This window comes from Grus americana, chromosome 3 (assembly GCF_028858705.1).
Source record: "Grus americana isolate bGruAme1 chromosome 3, bGruAme1.mat, whole genome shotgun sequence".
Taxonomy (NCBI): Eukaryota; Metazoa; Chordata; class Aves; order Gruiformes; family Gruidae; genus Grus; species Grus americana.
The window spans coordinates 54,850,781-54,874,447 of record NC_072854.1 but is presented as its reverse complement, the minus strand read 5'-3'; the positions used below and the strand labels follow the sequence as shown (position 1 = coordinate 54,874,447).

Sequence of the window (23,667 nt, the reverse complement as noted above, 5' to 3'; positions counted from 1 at the left end):
CACAGTCAAACTGCTAGGAAGGCTTGTGCTGTTCTGTAAACAGCTAAGTCTTTAGCTACCAAAAATTTGGGTGGCTGATGATACGTTAAAAAAGTTAAAATGTAAAGAAAAACGAACTTGGGTCTTTCTATTCCAGTTGTATAGCTTAATGTGTTGGGTTCCTAAGAAACCCAAGTGTCAGATGCATTTGGATAGGCGACATAACCAAATAGCTGCACTCTGACACCTGACAAAACAGCCTCTGTGGATGTGAGCGATTACTCAGTTACTGAATGCCAACAGGAGATAAAGAATAATAGGAACTGTTTGCTTTGAAAAGTAATTTGCTGGTGTTATTACTCCTCAGTTATCAGCCAAGATTTATGAACTGCCAGGAAACCCCTTAGATTACTGTTTGTAAGTCACTGGGTTTAGTGGTCTTAGTAATCCAATTTTGTTTAGTTTTCAAGCACTTTGGGAACTGCTCGATAAAACTTGTACATACATCAGAGTTGATGCATGTACCATTAAGTCTTTTTTTTTTTTTTTTTGTGCGTGCAAAAGTCTGGAAGGTTCCTGCCAGTGAAGAGGGGCGCTTGCAGTGTGTACTCCCACATGAAGTGCACCTAACCCAAAGTACACACACAGCATCTTGAGTTATACTGTAGTCAATTAGCTATTCAGCTACCAAAATGAACTCTTCCAAAAACTTCATCTCACTTGATCTTAGCCTAATATTTGCCAGAGGTAGAGATCTAATTTCTGAGAATCTCCCTTCTTCTGTTTACAACAACAGAATCGGGTCAAACTGATCCCAGTGTTTTTATTCCTCACTATTAGTTAACTGTGGAACTAGTATTCAGTCTCATTAACCAGGACAGTGATTCTTCTGTTTGTTGCATTTGCTGTGATGAAGATGAGCCTTCTGTGGTTTGCCCGGAGCTCAGCTAATTTAGTCTAATGTAATTTAAACTAGTCTAAAATAAATAAAAGAGGAAATTATTTCAGGAAAAATTAAATTCATTTCTCTAAAGCAAGAATCTCTGAACAATCCTGAGAAATTTCCCACATCCCTGTAACTTTCCATCTCAAACTGCAGACCTGTGAGTTTACATGTGTTGAATGCCAGACTCCTAGTAATAATATCTTGTGGTATTGTAGGATTTTATTTATGGAGTTTTTATGCAACTATAAGAATGTTCTACTATAAAAAGGTCCATACAGAGTTATAGACTGCTTTTCTAAGACATAGTCATTGTATTCTTACTTCCCTCAAACTACATAGTACTAATGGCATAGAAAAACTATTTTCTTTACGATTTTCAGTTTAAAATGACATCCTTTCTGTAGCCCTTCTGTCACCAGCTATTAGCTCTTATAGTACAAATTAAAGAGAAAGAGTTAATGGCAAACCAGCAGGCTGGTTGTCAGTAGAGATGCTGGTGCTAGAGGCAGCTCTGGACAACTTTCAGGTTCACCATAGGTTAACCATGGGGTTAATCTAATTCATAATCATAGTAATCATCATCTGTGTTTACTCCAACTCTGGAGGCCTCACTGGGTTTCATTTTCTTTCTGTCCTCTTTGCCTCTTTCCATGGAAGACAGATTATCTTCACACTGCTGCAGAATCTTTTTGGAAGACATCCAACTTTCCCCTCGGCTTTCTGCCGGTGCCGCGCACTGCCCTCCCCTTACATCCGTTCCTTTGGCCACCAGCGCTCTTCTGGTTCTGAGAAGGTCACAGGTGCAGTTCCAAGGGTTTCCATCTAAATACAGATGACGGAGACGAGGTAAACACTCTAAGACTTTGCGATCCAAGGCAGATATCTTGTTGTTCCGTAAATTTAGAACTTGAAGCTGTTTCAAGTCCTTCAGCTCTTGTTCTCCAACATCCTCTATGTCATTTCCCTTTAGATCCAATCTAGCAAGGGTGTCTGGAAGTCTGAATAAAAATAAAACAACACAAAGGTGTTATGTTCATCATATTGATTCTGTTTGTGCAAGTGGTATTTGGTGGTGGGTATTTGCCCGGGCACATCTGACGTATTAAAATAAAAATATCACTATCAAAAAATGCAGTCTTCTGCAAAAAAAAAGATGTGGTCCTAAAGTCTTCATGTCTTTTTATTTTTTTTTAAGTTATAGGAATACTGTCTATGCACACTTGAACTGTTTTCCCAAATTATTGCAGTTCAGACCTGTACTGACTGTGTTTGTGCAACTGAACTAAACAGCAGTCCTACTGTACTGTACTATGAAGAAAGTTATAGGTGCAATTAAGTATCAAGCTTAAAAATTCATTTTGTACTCTTCAATGCTGTAAGTATGCCAACAACCAAATTATAGCACCATGAAAGACCAAACATTTCAAGAAGCATGGCAACACTGCTCCTTCAAGTACTTCTATATATGATTTGTTTAAAAAGGGTTTTTAGTTCATAAAGAATGAGATTTTTTCTTCCGTTTTGTTCTCCAGCTCCCATCAGATTCAAACATTAACCATCAGAGAAATAGTCCACCTGATGACATCCTGTTTAAGAAATCAGCAACAGGGAAAATAGAAGTGCTTTTTGATGGTCTTTATAAATAGTACTTCAGAGAATTAGAACTGGTTACATTTTTTTTTTAAAAAAGCTGATCATCTCTGGATATGATACTAGACTGGTCAGTATCATTCTTATTTTCATGCATCTTACAAATTTGTATGATAAGACTGTTTTATTTCAAAAGTCTTGCTCATTTATGATCTTCTAATTTCCTCCTGCTGCAGTTAGTGACAAGTGCTTGACAGAAAAGCCAGTCAATTGGCATGGAATATTTTTAATAAAATTAATTTGAAAGTACCTTAAAAATCATTTTACTATAGTAGTATGCAAGATGATTAAATTAGGGGTCATGGTTAGAGATTTTAAGGAAACTTGTTCACTGAAACTCTCAGGGATTAATACTGCCAAGAGCTATTCAGAATAGAACAGCAGTATACCACAACTGGTAAAGGTTGATGTGATAGTTTATCTCAATATAATGATATGAGATACCTTTGAAAATTACTGAGAGGGTACATTGTGACCCTCACCGGCTGTTTTTTGTGAAGCTGAGTTTGACCTCTTAGGGTGAAAGGTGGTTGCTATATTTGTGTAAATCTCACAACTTCAGTGGGACGATTTCAAGAGTAGGGCAGTTCTGTATTGTGCTATATTTCCTGGGGGAGATGAGAATTTCATGCGTTGATATGATGAGTCACTCCACAAAATTTGATCTTACCAAATGCTTGCAACTGCAGTAAATCTGTTTTGAAGCCTAACCAGAGGCGATGATTATAGTTGCCCAATGTGACACTGTAATGCCAGAAGGGTACTCTGGGGTAAAACCCTTGCGCCACTAAGTCAAAGGCAGTAGCATATCACCTGAGATATTTATCCAAACTGATTACAGTCTGAAGCCTGACCAGCAAGTCCTGAAACCTGTGAAAAGTCTTATTGTACTAATGTTAGACTTAGGCTTTATGGCTGTATTGTTTGACTTCGGGCTGCGTTGAGCTTGAGAAAAAAAATGGCACTGGAATACATGATGAGCGATCCTGCTGCTGGCAGAGAAGCAATGCTCACCTGGGAGCTGACCATGGCAGTCACACTGTGCTGCTGCCGCTCCAGGGAGTATCATTAGACTCTTCCCTGCATTCTCACCACTCCCTGCAAGATTTTATGAAGTCCTGAAAACACTTGGACTTGTGGATTATTTTCTTCACAGAAAAAAACAAAAGAAGCTTGCTTTCTCCTCATTCCTACCAAATAACCCATTAACTGTGGCACATTAACTACATTTTTTAACCTTTGACACTAGTGACTGAGTTCTCAGATAACTGTCAGAAGTAATACTTTTATTTCTGTATATCCATGCATACCTGGTGATCATCAGACAATTAAGTATGTAAATTTTACATCTTGTCATTTTTTCCCCTCTTTTACATTTACTGCCTCCCCTTGAAATCTGTATTCATTGCTGAGTTGAAAATGCAAGTCCCCAATATCTCCTAAAAAAGCTGTACTGTTTAAAGGCTAATAGAGAACTCCTTCCTGTTAATTCTCTTGACTACGAAGGTTGTAAAATAAGATGGATTAGACAATACTAAAGTAACTGGAAAGCATTAAACATTCCTGTCAAGCTAGACTGAAATAAAATATTTATACACCACTAAATCACTTTCTGATTATAAAGCTGCTGCCAGATAGATTCAAATGCTAAAGGACCTGATGCTAAATGAATTGAAATTTTACTGCATTATTTATTTGGGCTAGTTAAACCTGTCCACAGGCCATAAAAATAAAATTTAATAGTGCAGTTGTGTTAAAGAAGTTGATGTTAATGGAATTACTTCACTATTTTTATGCCATCTTATTGCACAGCTTTTTGAAATAATAAAATTGCCACTTTATATCAGACCAGCCTCCATTTGGCTTAACATACCATCTCTGATAATGGCCAGGACCAACACTCAGATGAATGTGAGAGAACCTGTAAGCAGGGCGTTAATGAACACAGCGTGCCCAAGGGATGTTTCTTCTGTGCTCCTTTGACTGTAATTTTGCTTATAGCCTGAAGCTGGAGAGCTTATACGCATTCCAAATACTTGGTAATGTGTGAATTTAATGAAGTTGGGAATGCTAATATCCACTGGAAAAGCACATTCTTTTTGACCAGACTCAGCTCCTGAAATCTTAATATTTTAACAATAATAAACTCAGTGTGGGTTGGTAGAAACATCAGCTTTAAAATTGCTGTCTTTCCTTTTCATTGAATGCTGTATTAATTTGTGTTATGGGGGAAGATAAATCTAAGCAGCAGTATAAATTCTCAGTAATCATTCTGTTATATTCTCCTAGCAGGCTCCTCTTATTCATGTGCTAATTAAACAAAGTAGTCTCACTGGCAGGGAAAGATGGGAAATGAGCGGATTCGCTGGGGGCCCCAGGTGTAATGAAAACAGCTCTGCTTCTATGCTGAGACCGCTAACAAGAGTGCTAATTAGTGCCAGTTATGGCAAGGGGTTTATGGTATGGATAGACTTCTACCATGACTGAATACAAATTTTTTTCCAGTTTGGCCCTCATTCTCATAATGTAAGGAAGGAGAGATGACACCTGGCAACCAGCAGTCCTCAGATTCACTTGCCTCAGCGGAATAGAAATTAGGAGATTCTGTTCCAGCGCCAGATTCGAAAGCTGCACACACTGCTGAAGAGCTCCTGCCTCAAACATGCTAACAGCATTGTTGTCGAGAAACAAGTGCTTGAGGTCTTGTAGTCCTTGGAAGTCCTGTGCTGTCACCCTTTGAATCAGGTTATTGCTGCAGTCGAGTTTCTGCAGTCTGCTGGGCAGCCTGAGAGGCATAGAATGGAGCTGGTTCTTAGAGAGCTCCAGTGTTGTTAAGTTAGGAAGAAGCTGGGCACCATCTATTGATGTTAGCTGATTTTCTGACAGGAAGAACTCAGACAGGTTTTCTAGGTGTTTCATGTCTCGAAGTTTTATTGTTTTAAGTTGGTTTTTCTCTAATTTTAGTGACAGCAGGGATTTAGGTAGGTCAAGAGGCACTTTTGTCAGAAAGTTGCCACTTAAACTGAGAAACTGTAGATTTCGGAAAGATGCAAAGAAGTTGGCTGGGAACGAGTTCAGTTTATTATCAGCCATGCTCAGATACTTCAGCCTAGGAAGCTTAAGTGGTGCAGACACAGATTCCATGTTGTTGCCATCCAGAATTAGACTTTGTAAATTGCAAAGGGAAGAAAATACACTCGGAGGCAGAGTCGCAATCAAGTTGTTCCGAATATCGAGCACCCTTAGTTTCATCAAACCTTCAAAGTCAGATGCATGCAGAACGTTGATAGAGTTATCAGCAAGTTTTAAAATTTCAAGGCCAGATGGGAGGAAGGTGGGTATTTTCTTTAGCTGATTTTTGTAGAGTTCCAGGGACTTCAAGGTGCTCAGAGCTTTGAAAGTGTTGTTTTCTATTGATTCTGTGCCACTGCATGACAGGACCAGCTCTTCAAGGGCTGACATTCTCCTGAAGTCAGTAATCTTAAAGAGAAAAAACAATCATTCATGTGACAGTACACCATCTATTTATGGATCTCCTCACTGGTTACTTCTGGATGTTCTAACAATTGCTAGAAAATTGAGAAACTATATTTTTAGAATGAGAAACTGAGAGAAATGGTAACGATAGAGGTGCTACTATAGGTACCTGTGGTTTGACAGTATTTACTTACATTTCTAGAATTTTGTTGTTTAAGTTCATATTGTGTCTGGTTTTGAGTGAACGCACATGTTTAAAGAAGGAATATATTCCTTTTATTTCTGCCTGGTGGATAGCCTATATAAAATGGAGAGTTAATATCACCAGTGGCAGAAATCTTTGCAGAGAGTAGGTGGTTGTTAATGTTCACTGCGCTCAATGGAGCTTGCTGGAGCTGTTTTGAGTTCATCATACAGCCATTTCCATATATCAGCAGTAGTGCCACTGCAGTGTGTATTCCCCAGAGGAAGTACACATGCATATCATCACCTCTCCCTTCTATAAAGTTTTGGCAGGACACTAAAATCTGACACTTGTATTTCTTCTCTTCCCCCCGCTGTCTCTCCTTTTCTTTAAAGTAAAACACTCACATATTAAGATGACCAAACCAAAACTGTCAGATCAGCTTGACCTGAAAATCACCTCAGTGGAACAGATTGCTTTTACAGGAACTTAGTTTTTGTTAGTTGCTGATAAAGAGATGATTTGCAGTGGTAAATGGAATTTAGATGTTGACTGTGACTATAATATACAGAGGGATACTAATTGTTTCATTATTTTTCTGCTCTGTTGGAATCTGCTTGTTTACAAAGCTTGCCATCTTGAGTCTCAAGTCAAGAAGGAAACTTAAATGAATCTGGCAATTTCCTCCAAGCCAAGATTTGAGGAAGCACGCAATGACAGCGAAACCAGGAGTTCTCTGAGAACACCAGTTGCTTAAACAGTAGTTTTCTGAAATTATCAGAGATGCTGCCCATTGACCTAGGTGCTTGATTTTTAAAAATTCACTTATATGGGAAACACAGAAAGCTCAGAGCAAGATGAGCAGGTGTTCTTCATGGGACAGGTGGGAAGGAGTGTCCTCATCCACTTTCCCTTCTCATGTCCAATAAACATCTCACTGCAGGTCTCCGGAGTACCAGATCAGTAAGAGATGTTAAACTAACACTATAGTATTCATGCTATTTCTCCCAGGGCTTAGTACCTATCAGCACATTTTACTCTCATTAGGAGAAGCCATAAAGCATGTTCTACAGCATAACCCCTCATCCCAGTCAGGAATCTACATGGAAGGCAGTAGGTACGGCCTTTCACAGCACAGGTTCTGGGTAGTAATTTTATTCTATGATCTTGATTGAATACATTTGGCTATCATACTTATGTATGTTAAATCAGCTTATAAAGGTGACTATTAAAAGATTCCTTCTAGCTTCATTTATCCAACTCTTGCATGTTTTTGAGTGGTATCTCTTCACCTTAGCTACAAACTCTGCATTTTAACTTCTGTTAAAATTAGAGCCCACAGAGCTGAGAAACAGTCAGATTTCATTTTGCTTTGGTATACCCAGTTGTCACTACCTTCTGATTACATTTATTCTGTCTTGTAAAGTCATTTCCAAGCATTGCAAGATTTGATGCAGTTAGTGAGAAAGTATAGAAATGGAACCTCTATTGATGCAGATTTCGCCATCAATTACATTTAAGTTCAATGAGGGAATGTACCTCCATAAAAACCTGATATTCTCAACAGTAAATAACAAGGTTGTCCATTTTCTATTTTTTCTATAAATGCAGTTTTGTCATATACATATATATATAGCTATATAGCAGTTACAGAATTGCATGTCCAGTTTTGGTCATGATTAGGAGTCTAATCTTGCAAAGCTTTATTATGAGAAGTCAGATAGGAATGAACTGCATTGCTCAAGAACAAAAAAGCATAGTCATCTGTAAGTGATAAAACAGTCATAAGGATATTGAAACAATTGTAAACCTTCATAAGTTCAACACATTTTCTCCTGTAAATTCAAAAGCAATATTTCTTGCTTTTCCTTAGTTGATTGCTGTATGTCTCTAAGAGGCTTAATTTTCATCTTATTAAGTGACAGAGAGCTACGTGAAGGTCAATGTACAGACATTCATTCTGTAATGATGTTAGGCTTCTTAATGTGGATTATTATAATTTCTATTTTCTGCCTATTTGGTATGTTTTGCTAGGCTTTGTGACCATGCTGTTAGGAGACTTAAACATTTATCCATGCTCTTACAAACCACCCAGTCTTTCTAATATGCATCAATCATATTTGAAAGCCTACCAGCTCTCTTTTCCTACAAAGTGATGTTTTATTCTCTAACTGGACTGTCTGTAAAGTGATACTAATATAGTTTTACATTTTAAAAAGTACATCTCCTGAAAATGGATCTAAGATACTGTTATTTTAATAGAAATATTTTAATAATTTTGTCATTTTTTTAATGACTTCTTTATTTTGCTTTTAGAATTTTAGTGAACTGGGATTTGTTATAAGCAGTTTCTTAAACCAGTCCCCTATTGTGGGGGCCAGATAAACAATTTTCTTTTAGCGGATAAAACCATGCATATTAATATAGTTAGAAATAAACTAAATCCTAAAGTGAAAATAAACAGGTCTTCAAATCAAGGAGGAGGCAGACATTATTGAAAAAGATGCTAAAATTAATCTAGTTTTGTTATTATGAAATCTGTTTATAACAAACCCTAGTTTGTAAAAATACCAAAAGCAAAAATCCCAACCAGTGTTTTCAGTGTTGATCAACCCTATCAGTAGAAATACACAGTTGATCTGGGTAAAAAAGATATACGTTTTTTCCTTGTTTTTCTTCAGAACACACTATATTTACCATACAAACATATCTTCTTTTCTTTTGCATTTCTTTACAATTTTAATAATAACCAATGCAAAGTAATTTCCAAAAGTAATTGGTGCTCAGTTTGCAACAATATTTGTTTATTCTTCTGAGGTGGCTAATTGCCAAACCATAGTATATGTGAACGCTTATGTATAAAATTCTCTTGGAGGTCAGCTGTGGGAAATCTAGGCTTCCATTCAACTTCTTTTTGAAGATATGCTATTTTCTCTAAGATTAGGTAAATGATGGAGTTTAAAAAAGAAAAACTAAAACACAAAAAAACCCCAAGAAACAAAAAACCCCTAGAGTTCCTTTAGCACTTCCAGACATGTACTTGACAAGCAGAAATCAAAACCTATGTCTACAAGTACTATGATATGTGCCAGTGGAATTGCTCAGCTGTGTAAAATTAAGCATATGTATTTATGATGTCAAAACCTCAGAAGCATAATTTGTTGCATGGAAAGAAAAGCGAAAAATATATTCACAGACCCAGTCTAATCTTCAGAAAAGAATCTACATAACTACAAGCAGAGAGCATGAAAGCACTTCTTTCCTTTCAGCACGAAGTCAGTAGTAGAAGTAAGGCATACTGATCGCTCAGTTGAATTAATGTATAAAGCGAAAAACTCTCTCTTTGAATGGTTTCACGCACCATTTGTTCTGAACAGTCATAAAACATTTATTCCACTACTCTGTTCACTTATATCCAACATTTAAATGCTTTATAACACCTGTCTTTTGCTCTAGTCAGAACCTAGTACCTAGTCAGAACTGGCTGACAGGTATGGGCAACTAGCCTAAGAAAGGAAAAATGGCTCCCCAGCCTTTTCTCAGAAAGAAAATAATCAGGGTTTTTTTTCCCAGAAAATGTATTTCCTAATAAAGAACTAATCTGACAGATCTTTTGTTTAACTAGAGCATGTTAATATAGCTAAATCACACCAATGAACTTTGACTCTTGTAGGTACGGGAGCTAAAACTAGAAAACCAGAGATAGTAGTAGTGGCTAAAAGAGAAGTAAACTCTTTCTCAGAGTTAAATTGTAAAATTGCTGACAATTTGTCAGTGGGCAACAGGTATCCTCGATGCTGCTCTAAGCTGCCTTCTAGCCTATTTCATTCAATCCTGAGAGCAAAATCAAAGATGCATTTCAGAGCAGTTATATTCTTTGTAAAAGGACAAGCATACTTATGAGAAAATGTATCTCTCTTGAATCTAACATTGCTTATTATCTGTATTAAATTGACACACAGCAAGCATGTGTAATACAGGTGGTTTTATTTCCCTTGTCTCTATCTACAGAAGTTGAATTTATTAAATAAATATATTTCAGGATAGGAAACAGAGAAGCACCGTTCCAGAGTGCAGTGCAAAATGAACATAAACTGATCATGCCTTTAATAATGTCATCCAGTGATGCCTCAATAAACCCAGAATAAACTTTTTTAATAACACAAATAGCTGGTGGCTTCAGTTAGAAGCTGCTAATGTTTATACGGGTTATTAGATAGGCCTAGCATTGCTTTTAGAAACATCTCACGCTCTGCCTTAGACTCTAACTTACTCTCTCTGCTGTTTCTAATAGTAGTTCTATGTGACACTTGCAACTCCAGAGGGGGAAAAGAACTTCAATTTCATTCATTAGGGAAACGATTCTAGCTACATAAAACTTTTCCATTTACTGTGAAAAATTATTATATTGCATCAAAAGTAGCAAAAGCTTTAACAAGTTAAAAAATTACTCTGAAATTCAATGGTTATTTGACCATAGGAAAAACAAGTCAGCATTTGGCTCCTATTTGTAAATTACTGTTTTTTGAGTTGCATACAAAATAGCACTGTGGCAGCATGAACTAGTGCTCGGAGACTGCAGGATGATGAAAACACTACAGGAATATATTTACATATCCTTAAAAAGTAAGTAAAAATAAAACCAAGATCTGGCAGCATTTCATCAGTTTTTAGAACATGGAATAAGATCCTCCCGTCACTTGAAAGCCACCACCGTCTGGGAAGCCCAGCTTTTGGTTACAGCACACTACAGAAAATATTTTTACTGGATTTTTTCCTACCTGGAGTTGTTTAATTTTGCTGTGACTGATGTAGAGTCTCCTGGTGGTAAAAGGAATCTCTCTGGGGATCTCCGTAGCTCTGTAGCATTGCACTGACTGGGCAGGGTCACAGCTGCACCTTCTTGGGCAAGTGGTACTTAGACCACTGTGAAGAGAAAAGACGACAACTAAAAGGTAAGATAAATACATCTTCCAAAACAGGAGCTCTGAAATTGTCTCAGCAACATACAGCTTGAATTAAGCACCAAAGTCCTTTTATACCATGAAATCTGATAAAAGGATATTATGACTGTGTATTTTATCCTAGTGAAAAAACAGCAAAAACAATGCCGTAATTTGCCTGGGTTAAAATGTTGGCAGGCATTACAAAGAGTGAGAAACTTAAACAGTGATAAGGTCCCTTTACATTTGTAGGTATGTGAAATTAGTGTTATTTATTACCTGACATCTAATCTGCAAACATCCATATTATCTCCAGTTTCCTAGTTTTGTTAAATGTGACACCACAGAATTAGTGGAGAAAAGATAAAGAGCTGTTTTATAGTGGGGCTGTAAAACCTTTGTATCTTCTGTGACCCAGTATTAGAAACAGTAAAAACACAACTACAGCCAACACTGAAGCTTTTTCACTCTTCCTCTGGCATTATTTGGACCCCAAAAAAGCTCCAAAACTCAGGCAGCTATTATTTTAAAGCTAAAACATTCTATTCACTTTCTGAATATCTGTGGTACAGCTGAGTGCTGCTGGTTGGTATGCATTTTTCAAAGATTGTTACCTATGTTTGTGTAATTCCCATAAATCAAAATTTAATTATTCTTGTATTTGAAAATTACAAATATGAAATGCTTGAAAGCATTTAGTATAAATCAAGCGGCAGATGATCAATAAGACCTATTTACCCCATGACAGATGGAGAACATCAAGGTTCCCCTCAGAGTTTTCTCTCTACTTACTAGTGCTTTTCTCATATATCTGCTAGTAGTGGCAGCTAGAGACGTACAGTTTTGAAAGGCTTACGGTTTGGCTGTGAATAAGGAACTTTCTATGCATTGTTTTTTGCTTTCTACTCAGCAATTTACAACATACAAAGCAGAGTACTTAAGAAACCTCTGTATCTTATCATACCGATCTGCTTTGCACTGTTACCTGCTTCCTTCCATCCTCTCTGTCATATCGTCAGCAGTAGCTAATCCTATTCCTTGAATGCAGAACTAGGCCAGTTATTTTTCCAAGCAGAAGATGATGTCAGGTTGATTTAACAAATGGATAACTGAACTGGAGACAGTCCTCAATGGGAATGCCTATTGGATGCAGCTGGGTTTACACTGGACAATTGCCATATTCCCTCCTGGAGATCCTTCTGTCTCCTTAATCCCTTACACTGCGAGTACAGAACTCCAACCCAGCATCTGCTAAACCAAACAGCAAGAGCAGAAACCTTTTCCTAAAGCAGCCTGTCAAAATGGCATGTTTAACAAGCTATGCAGAGAAATCCTGCCTGACTTATGCCATAGTGATCAAATGAGCAAAAATGAGTGGGTGAGCAGGATTAGCAATGGTGCTTGAAAACAAATATTTTAACCTATCTAGGGTTTGGTACCTGGTTTGTGGTTTTGGTTTGTTTGTCAAAGTACCCAGACAGAAGTATAAAACCTTTCTGCATACTGACAGCTACACAAGTAGCTATATATTTCAGCACAGCCTGGAACAGTCTTTGATCCCATCTTTCCACTGACTGGAGTTCAAATGCTGAGGTCCCTAAGACAATAACGCTCAGGGTCTTTTGTAGGAATTTGTGTTCCTCAAAAATGTCATCGAAAAGCAACTGGTTTTTGCTCAAGGAGGGTCAAAAGAAGTACAGATCAAACCCTGAGGTTTGCAGTTTAGAGCTCTGGAGTACTGCAGTCAGAGTCCCTTTAAGTAAGAACCATATATTGCATCCTTCCCTATTTTGTAAATTTTAAGTCACTCAGCTGATGTTAGAATTCACAGCTGTAGTTACAAGGTAACACCGCAGTAAGGTGCAATATTCTTGGCTCTCTGAATTTTTTGAGTGATATCTATATCCTTGGTCTTTTCAAACTAATGAAAGGAAACTATTGGTTTAATAGCTCATTTACGTGATATTAACAACAATTATTTAATTGAGAATGATATTATGTATTCATTAATTTTTGTTATTTGTCTGCTTTCAGCAGCTAGGTTTTTTAAAGTGATAGCTGTGCCAGATGATCCAATTAAATCTGTCCTATACAAATTCTGACACTCGTCCACCAGAGCTGATGCCTTTACTTTTGTACAAAACTATGACCTGTGGGGTTTTTATTGATTCTAGGAGACCTGATGGCAACAGATCCAACGAAGAGTCACAGGACTGTATGAGCATAAGCCTAGCAGGAAGATGTGAGCTACACAAAAAAAAAAAAAGGTGAATAAACATTCCAGGATCTCCTCTGTGGAAGCAGCACTGCTGGCCCATGAGCTGCAGAGCTTCACAGGGGGATGCTAAGAAAGTCAATCACTGGTGGCCACTTCCTGCCAGCAGTTTTTGTGCAAACTCTCCACACCTTTCAATGGGATCCCTGTGCGGGACTAATGGCATGATATTCCCCTCCGTCATTTCTCTGTCAGAAAGAATGGACAATAGCACCCGTAACCTGCCCACACAAGAGAGTCCCAGGGACGTTCTACCTGGTGTGTGCTTTAAACCAAAGGTAAACACTTCAGATCAAAACCTGCTAAACCCAAAGTCTGTTTCGGACTCTTTTGTGTTGTTGGCATTTAATAGGGACATTGGTTATAGAGTATCATGGCAAAGTAGTAAAATATATTGGACAGATTTGGACAAAACATAAGTTTGAGTTGATGGAAGTTAGAAGATCTTTCAGGATTGCTGCTTTTATTTCAGATCTGGAGAAGGGCTCATAAAGAACCATAAAGTTTGGGGTTTTTTTCCAAATATATCAGTCTAATAAAAATATTATCTTTTTGTACAAGCCTTGCTTCATGCAAGATTTCAGCATCTATAATACTGGTGTTTGGGCCTTTTCTTTCTTCACCAAAGTCAGAGGTTTGACAAAAGCACACATATGTATGTCAAGACATAATTTTTTAACCTAAGATTACATTTAGAAAATCACGTAAAAGTAAGATGACATTAAAATAAGAAGAATGAATCTGCAAAACTCTAGTTACGGAGCGTTTAGAAATGTCTGAGTTAAGACAGCCCACAAAACCTGAAGGTGAATCCCTTGTAATGTACATGACGGCACAGACCGCAAAAGGGAAGATGCAGTCTTATCCCAGAAGACCTGGAGAGGCTGAGCTCTTACAGTTGGGGTGTCCCTTGTCTACAGAAAGGAGAAATTGCAGGAAAAGACCAGCTTAGGGCCTGCAGAGGACATGGGTAGGAGCTTGGTCCCTGAGGGATGTCACAAGCACAAGCAGTTTGGCAACTAGGAGCTGCTAAGTGATGGTGTATGCTCTACAGAATCCTTGGCATATTTAGCTGCCATATGCTATCAAGTGCCTGCCACTGAGTATGTGTGAATTTATAATTATTTTTTGCTGGAGGTTTTTAACTTGGATTTGGACCGGTTTTTCATAGGGACAAAAAGTGGTATTTGTCTGCTACAAAGGTTACCTCCAATCAAGCACTTCTCTCCAGAGTGGATCGGGCTGCTAAGGGAAACAATCATAACATTGTTTTTAAAAACATTATGCTTCCTTTCATCATCTGTTGAAATAATCTGAACTGCTTTACAGAAATGTTTCTTAAACAAAGAGCCTCAGAGGGTTGCACTAAATCAAGAATGTCAACCTAGATGCATTCTAGGCAAATTAATGATACCTAATTAATATAAAGATTATAAATTTATCCAAAGCTATTTTGGTTTTTATTCCTACAAAATAAAACTACAAGCAGAATTTCACAAAAACAATCTGAGGCCTGTCTAAAAATGATGTCTCAATCTTCTTCATAAGCCAAGAATTTTGTGGAAATATTTTTTATCCGCTTTCATAGTACGTGGAACATGCGCTTTCTAACTCCAGGCAAGGTCATCTTCATACACTGGAAACAGATGCTGGATGACTTAAAGCAGATTTTTCCTCCACACAATAAGGTAGGTTTCCTTTTCTTCCTCCATGCTGGCTACATAGAGGAGATGGAAAGTTATAACCCCTTAGGAATTTCTCACATTTCGCCTGTCTGTGGCACGTTTGCATTCCAGAGGAACTAGCACAGTGAAACCTGGTGAAAGGAATGAAACTTTGTTAAACAAAAATTCATGTATCAAGGAGTTTTAGTTATTGCCAGGTTTATGGTAGTGCTGAAGGATGCATCAGGGGCAGGCACCAAGATCAGATGCATCTGGGGCAGGCACTCCACAAACAAGAAATAAGCAGCATCCACACGGAGGAGGTCAGTTTGAATAATTTCATACACATATGCCACTAATGCTACTGTAATTTGCCTTCAAAGTATTGTTGCAAATGGCATCTACTTGATGGAGAACTGTTCTTCATTAAAAACAGCCACAGAGAGCAATGCCCACAAAACCACAGATTGCGTTATGATATAATGACAGTTCTCTAGTAATGATATTCCAAGTTAGCCCCAAAAAGAATGAAGAGGGGGACATAAAGAGGGCAGATATGATGCCTGAATCCATTCTCAACCTAGAATTTAATCACGCAGGTCTTTTGTATATGAACATTTATGTAAGATCTATAATTCACCTACATGAGTCCGTGCCTTGTGTAGTACCATCAAAAACTAGTGTCAGGGATGGATCATCCAATTGATACTGGAACCATGACAATTCTGTTTCCAGGGTTTTTCACACACAAAAGTGGTTCAGGTCAGTAGTTAAAAACCCTGACCTTTAAGGGCTTTTCAGAGTCCTGTATGAAGGGAGTTAGTTCTGGCCCTTCCATTTCCTGTGGGTATCTTCAGCCTTTAAGAGCAGGCTGCTAGTGACTGCATCCAACAGAACCAGAATGGAGCTTAAACTGTAAAAATTGCCTACTGTTCAAACTGCAAGGCAGAGTTTTAACAAGATGAGGACTCTGAAACAGGAGTTTTCTAAGTTATACCAGCTGTGTGCACAACAAGAGGGTTTCATTCTTCCACGCTATAAAAGCTGAATATTTTTGGCATGTGTTTTATTCATTTTAAAAAATAAAAATTCAGAATGAAAAGAGTTAAGCATAAGTGTATACATAGAAATAAGCATGGGAATAAGACCACAGCAAGCACGGTAAAAAAGAAAAGCTGGTCTGAAGAAGTGACTTGTGGAAGTTTTCTTGTGTAAAATAAGACCAATAAGGAGCGAATGTTCCCTCAAAATAGGAGTGAATTGTTGCACCCATGGATTCACTGCATGGACTGTAAAATGCAGCCAACTATGAACTCTCTAGGCCTGCAAGGCAGGAATCACCTAAAATGTAAAAAACTAAAAAGCCTGGGTTTTGTTAGCAGACATTTTCTGTAATGACAACTGAAAATGTATGTCCCTTTAAGTGTCTGTGTGGATGGATAACCTCTTCCTCTCTAACATGCTTCAGAAAGGCACATTCCAATCATGTAGTCTAACTCCTTATTTAGAACATGAAAATCTTTCTTTACCACCTCAATTTTCTCCCATACTTTGATACTGCAAGATATTCTTTTTTTCTCTGTATTCCCTTTTGTGTCCCTGCTTGTGACTGTACAACCACCCATGCAATCAAACCACTCAAGATGCTTCAGCGCTAACCACACAGAACATGGCCTTGACATGTGTACGTGCTGCAGCCTGGCACGCACAGCTGGGCAGCTGCAATTACAGAAGTTTCCGGGTGAACTGACCCTCATGTGCAAACACACGTGTTTATATTGTAAATTCTTTGGGCAGAGGCTAGGTCTAACCAAAGGTTTGTAGAATATCTCACACAACGTTTTCCCAGTCTTGGCCTGGACACTAGATACAGCAGTGGAGATGTTGATCAAAGTATTATTATTTTTCCTTTTGATTTGGGCATTGCTTTGCTTTGTTTTGTATGAAAATGTGTCCTTCTCATGCTTAAGGTCATTTACTTTTTAAGCACAAAGTAAGTTTTCAGGTAATTTATCAGGTACTCCAGTAATCGGTTACAGTATGTAGGTTTAAATTTATGAAGTACTGCTTGTACTCAAATGTGCTTAATAGCAGTGTAACACAGACACCTCACATTCTCTATACCTTGTCTAAAATAATTGAAATTATGTGCATAAATTATATATGAAGAAATTAGCTGGTGATTAGCTTCACCAGCTCCACCACATCATAAATAAGGTAAAATAAACACATCAGGAAACTTTCAGTGCAGTTCTTTTGACATTAAAAGTATTCAGCAAATTTAAATTCTTCTTGACATATAACTTCCTGCAACTACTTGATTGTTAGAAATGTTTCTTGGGTGTAGAAAGGATTGTTACTGCTAGACCAGTTGACTCAAACTACTGCTGTTCTTTAAATATTCTTCAGTTATTTTGTTGATGTTATCAAGGTAGAGTATACTACAGTTCATTTTACATTGATTTAATCTAATTGAAGGCCAAAACTACTAACCTTTCTTAGGTTCAGTTCCATAATTACTGCACAGCTTGCTTACAGAACAGAGGTATGGTTGTCTGAGGGCTTTTGGCAGGCATTTCAAGGGTAACTGGAATTGATGAGAATTTTTTAGGGGACCTACAAGTATAGTTTTGAGGTAATTAAATTATTCAGGTGTTTACCCTTATATCAGTGACATCTGCTTTTAATTTCAACCCCTTTTTTACACAGTATTTCTGGTGAGGAATATAAATAGTACCTAATGATAACTACATTTACTAAGATTTAGTGTCACAACCACAGATCACAGAAGCTAATCTTTGAGTGGAATAAGCAAAGACAAAACCTTGTTTGACGTGTGAAACGTAAGGACATGCAAAACAAAGGTAGTGCTGATAAGGGATGAAAGAAGTAAAATTAATGACCACAAAACTCTGATATCACTGTAGATAAAGCCAATTTAACATAGAGCTGGACTAACCCCTAAGCTAAAGGGAAAGGACACTAAAAAACTGAGAATATGTAATTCTTTAAAAGGAGGCACTTGTACACAAATTATATTAAGTGTAGGTTTTTAAAGGCAATATTTGCTATAGATATGTTATGTAATAACTATGGGAAACTTCCTTCTCAAGATAAGTAGATACTGTTCAAATGTATGATTGAGATATATTAGCAGAAAATTCTAATGCTTGGCTAAATGATAGATTACTGTGCCATTAAAAAAAGGCAAAGAACGTAACGTAACCTGTAATTTTATAAGTATTTTTCCAGTGTGGTATCTACCAGAATCAAAGCCAAAGCTAACATAAAAACTGATAGTCCTGAAATAATTTTATTGTGTGGCTGAACTAATTTAAACAATAATAATAGTTTAGCTTTTGATACAGCAAATACTTTGATTTCCTGTCAGACCTTGTTGTGTAAAAAAGACAGTCGATACAGCTATGCAGAATGAACGTTAGAACGAAGGTCAAGCAAACGCTCTGTTAAGCTGGGCTCACTCAGAAGCACTTGGGCAACATTACACCCTTTGCTCAGTTACTGTTCTGAATACACCAATTTACTGAGCCAGATTTTTTTTCTGTAGGTATATATAAAGGTGTTTGTAGCTTTTGTTTCCATCGTGGATGGGCTTAACAGTAAGAGCGCTCTTGTTAAATGCCAAGTTTGTTACTACCTACCTTCAATTACAGTGCAGATAATTTGAGCAGTAAAGGGCAAATGAGCAGCTTTGTAACAACAATCTGTAAGCTTCTTGTCAAGCCTATGACAGCAGATCCCAGAGGAAATGTGATATCTACTGTTAGTAGTGAAGTTTGCTTTTACCCAGCTCTTCTGAAAGCACAGATTGATGGAAATACAGATCTTTCCTGCTTTGACATATCTCTTCACATTCCAGGTGAGCTGTCTAACCACTGAGCTGTAAAGTGGTATCTTTCTGTCCTCTGTGTCCCAATCAATTATTTATGCAAAGTGGAGCAAGGAAAGAAACTCACCCCGAGATGCCATACAGCCCAGGGACAGGGCATGCAGGGGTCCGTTTACTTGGTATCCACTCCTCTGCTGACTGGAGGGCCCCCAGTCCCTGCACTTCCCTTCTGTTGTGCAGGCAGAGTAGTCTGTGGGGCCACGTTGTAGGCAGGATTAGGGTCCTGATCTGGGTTAAAATGATCCTTTTTCTCTTTTGAGGTGGAATTACTACTTTGATGCAGTAAAGCCAAGCTGCATGGGATCTCTACAAGACCTGCTAATAAAGCTCTTACTAAAATAATCAGAATCAATTGCAGCATTTCAAAGGAGATGAGCTGTTAACCACAGTGAATGCCTTGGAGAAAGCATCCATGTAGAGATAGCTTATTGCCTGAAATTTATTTCATTTTCAGAACCAGAATGCGCTAAAAAAATGCAAATACTTTTTTATATGGGTATAACTGCATTCATCAGTGCTTCTAGAGATGCAAAGGTGCCTGGGGCAGTCCTTTTTATACAACACTTCCAGGTTTGCATCTCTGCTGAGCACGAGCAATGAATGTGTAACTGCAAATCCAGCTGCGTGCTTTGCACCTGCTCACCGTCTTTGTGAATACGAAGACTACTCTTTCCTCTCCCGCTCCCACAGGAGGGGGGAAACGTGCATTTTAGTAATTTTTTTGCTATTCCAGCTATTGATACTGCAGTCTCTTGAACCCGAAAAAAAAAGTGGAACTTTTCCGCAAGATACAAAGGACACAGGGCCTGTGAGTGGTGGTGTGCTTTGAGGTAAATCCTCAGGTCCGAGTGACCTGCCATGGCCTCAGGCTCGTTCCCAGGTGGGGACCCCACAGGAACGAGTAGCCAGCTTCCTCAGCACGAAGATTAAAGTTGAGAAATGCTAAATTCAACGAAAAAAAACCCCAAACAAACCACCAAACCAAACCCAAACATTTCTCCTAGTGAAAAATCTTTGTTTAGGTCGCGCCAGACGCCACGCGCGTTGCTGAGCGGCTTTTTCAGGAGAGGGCAGGGCGGGAGGCGCCGCTACTCGCAGCCGTGGGGCAGGCGGGCGACACGGGCTGAACGCGCCGTGCCTGCCGCCGGAGGCAGAGCGGTGGCCTCACCGGCCGCTGAGGGCTCTGCCTGAAAACGGGGTGCCCGGCCCGGGGACAGGAAGATGGTGCCGAGGCGGGACGGAGCGCCCCGCCCAGGCGAGGCCCCTCCGCCCCCCCTCACTGCCCGGCCCGGCCCGGCCCGCAGCGCCCCTTGGCGGCGCAGACCGGGAGCGCAGCGGCCGCGATCGGGGGTTTGGGGCTCGGCCGTTGCTGCCTGCCGCCGCTTGGAGTTGTGGCAGGCAGCACGAGCCGCGCGCTGCTGGCCATCGGGCGACGGCGCACCGCCTCCGAAGCCGCCTGTCAGCGCCGCCGCGCATGCGCGTCAGGCACATTCCTCTCGTTTCCCTGCGTGGCTGCCCCGGTGGAGCCGGGCCGGGTCTGTTGCTGCCGCCGCCGCCGCGTTGTCCTGTGGGGCGGGAGGGGGCGCGCGCAGGGAGCGGACCGCAGGGGGCGGCTGAGGCGGGGCGGGGGCTGAGGCGGGGGGCGCGGGCCCTGCCTTGCCTTGCCCTGCCCTGCCTTGCCCGGGGGGCCGGGGCGTGTGAGGGGAGGGGGCGGCAGCAGCGGCGGCAGCAGCAGCAGCATGTCGGCGGCGGGCGGCGGTTCTTGCGGGCCGGGCGCCGCGGCCTGCGGCGGGGGCGCGGCCGGTTCGGCCTCGGCGGCGGGCGGCGGGGTCTCCATGTTCCGCTGGCTGGAGGTGCTGGAGAAGGAGTTCGACAAGGCCTTCGTGGACGTGGACCTGCTGCTGGGCGAGATCGACCCGGACCAGGCCGACATCACCTACGAGGGGCGGCAGAAGATGACGAGCCTCAGCTCCTGCTTCGCCCAGCTCTGCCACAAGGCGCAGACCGTGTCCCAGATCAACCACAAGCTGGAGGTGAGGGGGAGGCGGAGGAAGCCCCCGGGGATCTCTGGTCGGAGCGGGGGGCGGTGGGCTGCTACCGGCGGGGTCGTGCCGGTCTGGTGGCGCATCCCCCGGCCGCGCTCCGCGGGGAGGTGTCGGGGTGGCTGGCGGGGACCGTGCCCTGCCCGGGCTGGCGGCGAGAGCCCCTCCCGTGCCCTGCGGCTGCTGGGCGCCGTACTGGAAGCATCTGGGGAGGGTTGACCTGGGAGGCTGCGTCCAGCCCCGCGGGATTCAGGCCTGGCCGTGCCGATCCTCTGCTTTTGGTTATTATAGCATAGGCATGAAGCGGTGCCTGCCAAAAAAAAGTTCTCTTTGATGTTGAAAGCAGCAGTCTTGAGCAACAGATGCTGCTGACTGGTCTTCTATTTGCATTATGTCCCTAGTGAATTTGGAAAGCCTTTTAAAAATGGGACAAAGACATATGATCAAGGTGCTTAAAACTTGTAGTCAAAATGAGGATGTTATTCCTGCTTACAAGTAAATGAAACAGAAACATGGATTTGGGATGGACTTTGACAGGTCCTCTTGTCCCTTCATACTCCAAGGCAGATCTAATAGCTTTTTGCCAAAGACTTAGTGTCAGAAAATTATTTCAGTTATGGTGGGAAGAAAGAAGCATCAGCTGGAGCCTAGCTGGCTGGTGCTGGTGCTGATGCTGCTAAAGAGGCAGGGCTGCAGGTCCTGTGACTTCTGCAAGAACTGAAGCACACCAGAAGGAGATTCTGGAGAACTTTACGGTCATTTTATAACTGTCCAACTGGAGTAATTTTTGGTTTAGTAGGTTAAGTCATTTGTCTTGCCTTTAACAGGTGTGGATGTTAACTGCCCTCTTGTCTTTCTGTTACATATTAGAAGACTGTTGATGTGTCTTCCCTCACTTAGCTTTTCCCTGGGCTAAAACCATCCAGTTTCTTCAGTATCTCTTGTAGACTTTTTAGTGTTGTATTGCTTGTTCTACTAACCTTTATGGGAGTAAGAGGAAAAACTGCTTCAAAACCATGAAGATACATGCTTTGTAAGAGCTTAAATAGACAAGTAAACCACAGAATTCAGTTCTTTCAGTTCTTTGTGTTACACTTATTATAATAAAGGAATTTAAGACTCTTCAAACAGTAACCTCTTCGGAAGGTCTGCCTTGCAGTAGGAAGTAAGTAAGTAAATTGGCTTTGGTTTTAATCAGGTTTCTTCCTGGTATGAAGACATTGTTATGCAAAATAATCCATAGAGTTTAACAGAGGAACAGGATATTTCAGAGTAGAACAAAGACATCATTAAACTAGGAGCTTTTTTCATTGCAGTCTATTTCATCAGAATACTTACTGTACTTATGTTTATGATATTCTTTGTGTTTATAATGCTATGCTGTCATATACATTTCGGTATTGGGTATGTATCAACCTATTCAGGAGGCTTAATCGTATAGGTGTAGTAAAATAAGATTTATGAGTTTATAGTAGACAATCAGTATTTATTGCATATTACACAGGGATGGTGAGTGTTGTGTACAGACTTGTAAAATGTATGAGTTTTCAGGTTATTTTAAGAGAATGAGTTGATGTTTGGTAAATACTTCTTTGAAAAGTTGTTTCAAGCTTGAATATTTTGAAAGGAAATTATAAAACTCAGATCCTGAAAGGTATTTTGGTATCTAATTAAAATCATCAGGGGCACCTAAGTAACTGGACATCTGTGCCTCAATCTTGAATGAGTTGAAGAGCAAAGGAGCACAGTTAGTAGTTCTAATAACATAATTATTGTATCTAAGTGCATGAAGTAATTGTTTGATAAAAATGGTACTAAGAATCCAGAGTGAGTACTTTAGAAGTGAATAAAAAGTTTTTTATTTTGTGAAATATTTGTATTACTGATACTATAATAGGCCTCATACCTATAAAGGAATTTTTATCTTTCAAATAGACCTTTAGAAGGTTGTAGTATTATCCTGAGTGTTGTTAATTTTAGGACCTGATGATTATTAGTGTCATAAACTTGAAATGAAAACTGCCATTTAAAATATCCAAAAGATGGAGCTGCTCTGTTGAGAAGAGTGTCTTGTCTTTTTACTTGCACAGATGTCTAGTCAAAAGCCTCAGTGTCCAAAATGAAGGATACAGTTACATATTTTGAAAGAAGTCACTAACCTTAATACTGGAGTTTAGGATGTGATCGGTGGATTTACTTTGTTGGTTTTTTTTAATAATGGAAGTTTACTATGTTTCTTTTAAAATTGCAGTCATTTCTTAATAGCTCACACTTGTAACTTTAAAGTGCTTGTAAATTTTAATACAAAGCTTTCGTCACATTCATGAAAGTGTCATTAGTCATAGTTTACTTAGGTACAAATGCTTATTCAAGCCAGTAAGTTAAATCCATCTTCAGAAATATGCCTTTATTTGGATGAAAATAATACTTTGACTGAATGTGTCAGTGACTGTTGAAAGCTAAGACTTTACTCCTGCAGCTGCATTTGCCTGCTCTTGTCTTACTGAATGAGTGACATTATTTCCTAAAGGAAAATCAAATTAATAAAAAAAAATGATGAATATCATTCTGTTGTTTGTGGGTTCCATTTCCTTGAC

The 23,667-nt window shown here is 39.7% G+C and overlaps 2 protein-coding genes across 3 annotated transcripts in view; one reads left to right on the top strand and one right to left on the bottom strand.

Annotated features, from left to right (window-relative positions):
- Positions 1 to 1,475: 1,475 nt before the first annotated feature.
- On the bottom strand, positions 1,476 to 11,206 carry LOC129205327 (nephrocan-like). The gene is made up of 3 exons (XM_054822661.1): positions 11,018 to 11,206; positions 5,154 to 6,055; positions 1,476 to 1,923 (listed from the first exon to the last, which is right to left on the bottom strand). Exons 1-3 carry the CDS (start codon positions 11,204 to 11,206, stop codon positions 1,476 to 1,478), a joined length of 1,539 nt encoding a protein of 512 aa, XP_054678636.1.
- A 9,509-nt stretch (positions 11,207 to 20,715) lies between these two features.
- The window catches only part of GOPC (golgi associated PDZ and coiled-coil motif containing), a 31,708-nt gene continuing 28,756 nt past the window's right edge, over positions 20,716 to 23,667 (top strand). The window contains exon 1 of one of the 2 annotated variants that reach the window (XM_054820739.1): positions 20,716 to 21,061. In XM_054820739.1, coding sequence (XP_054676714.1) covers positions 20,768 to 21,061 — 294 coding nt within the window. In that variant the 5' untranslated portion in view covers positions 20,716 to 20,767. The remainder of the gene's footprint in view (positions 21,062 to 23,667) is intronic. The other variant, XM_054820741.1, reaches the window with a different exon arrangement.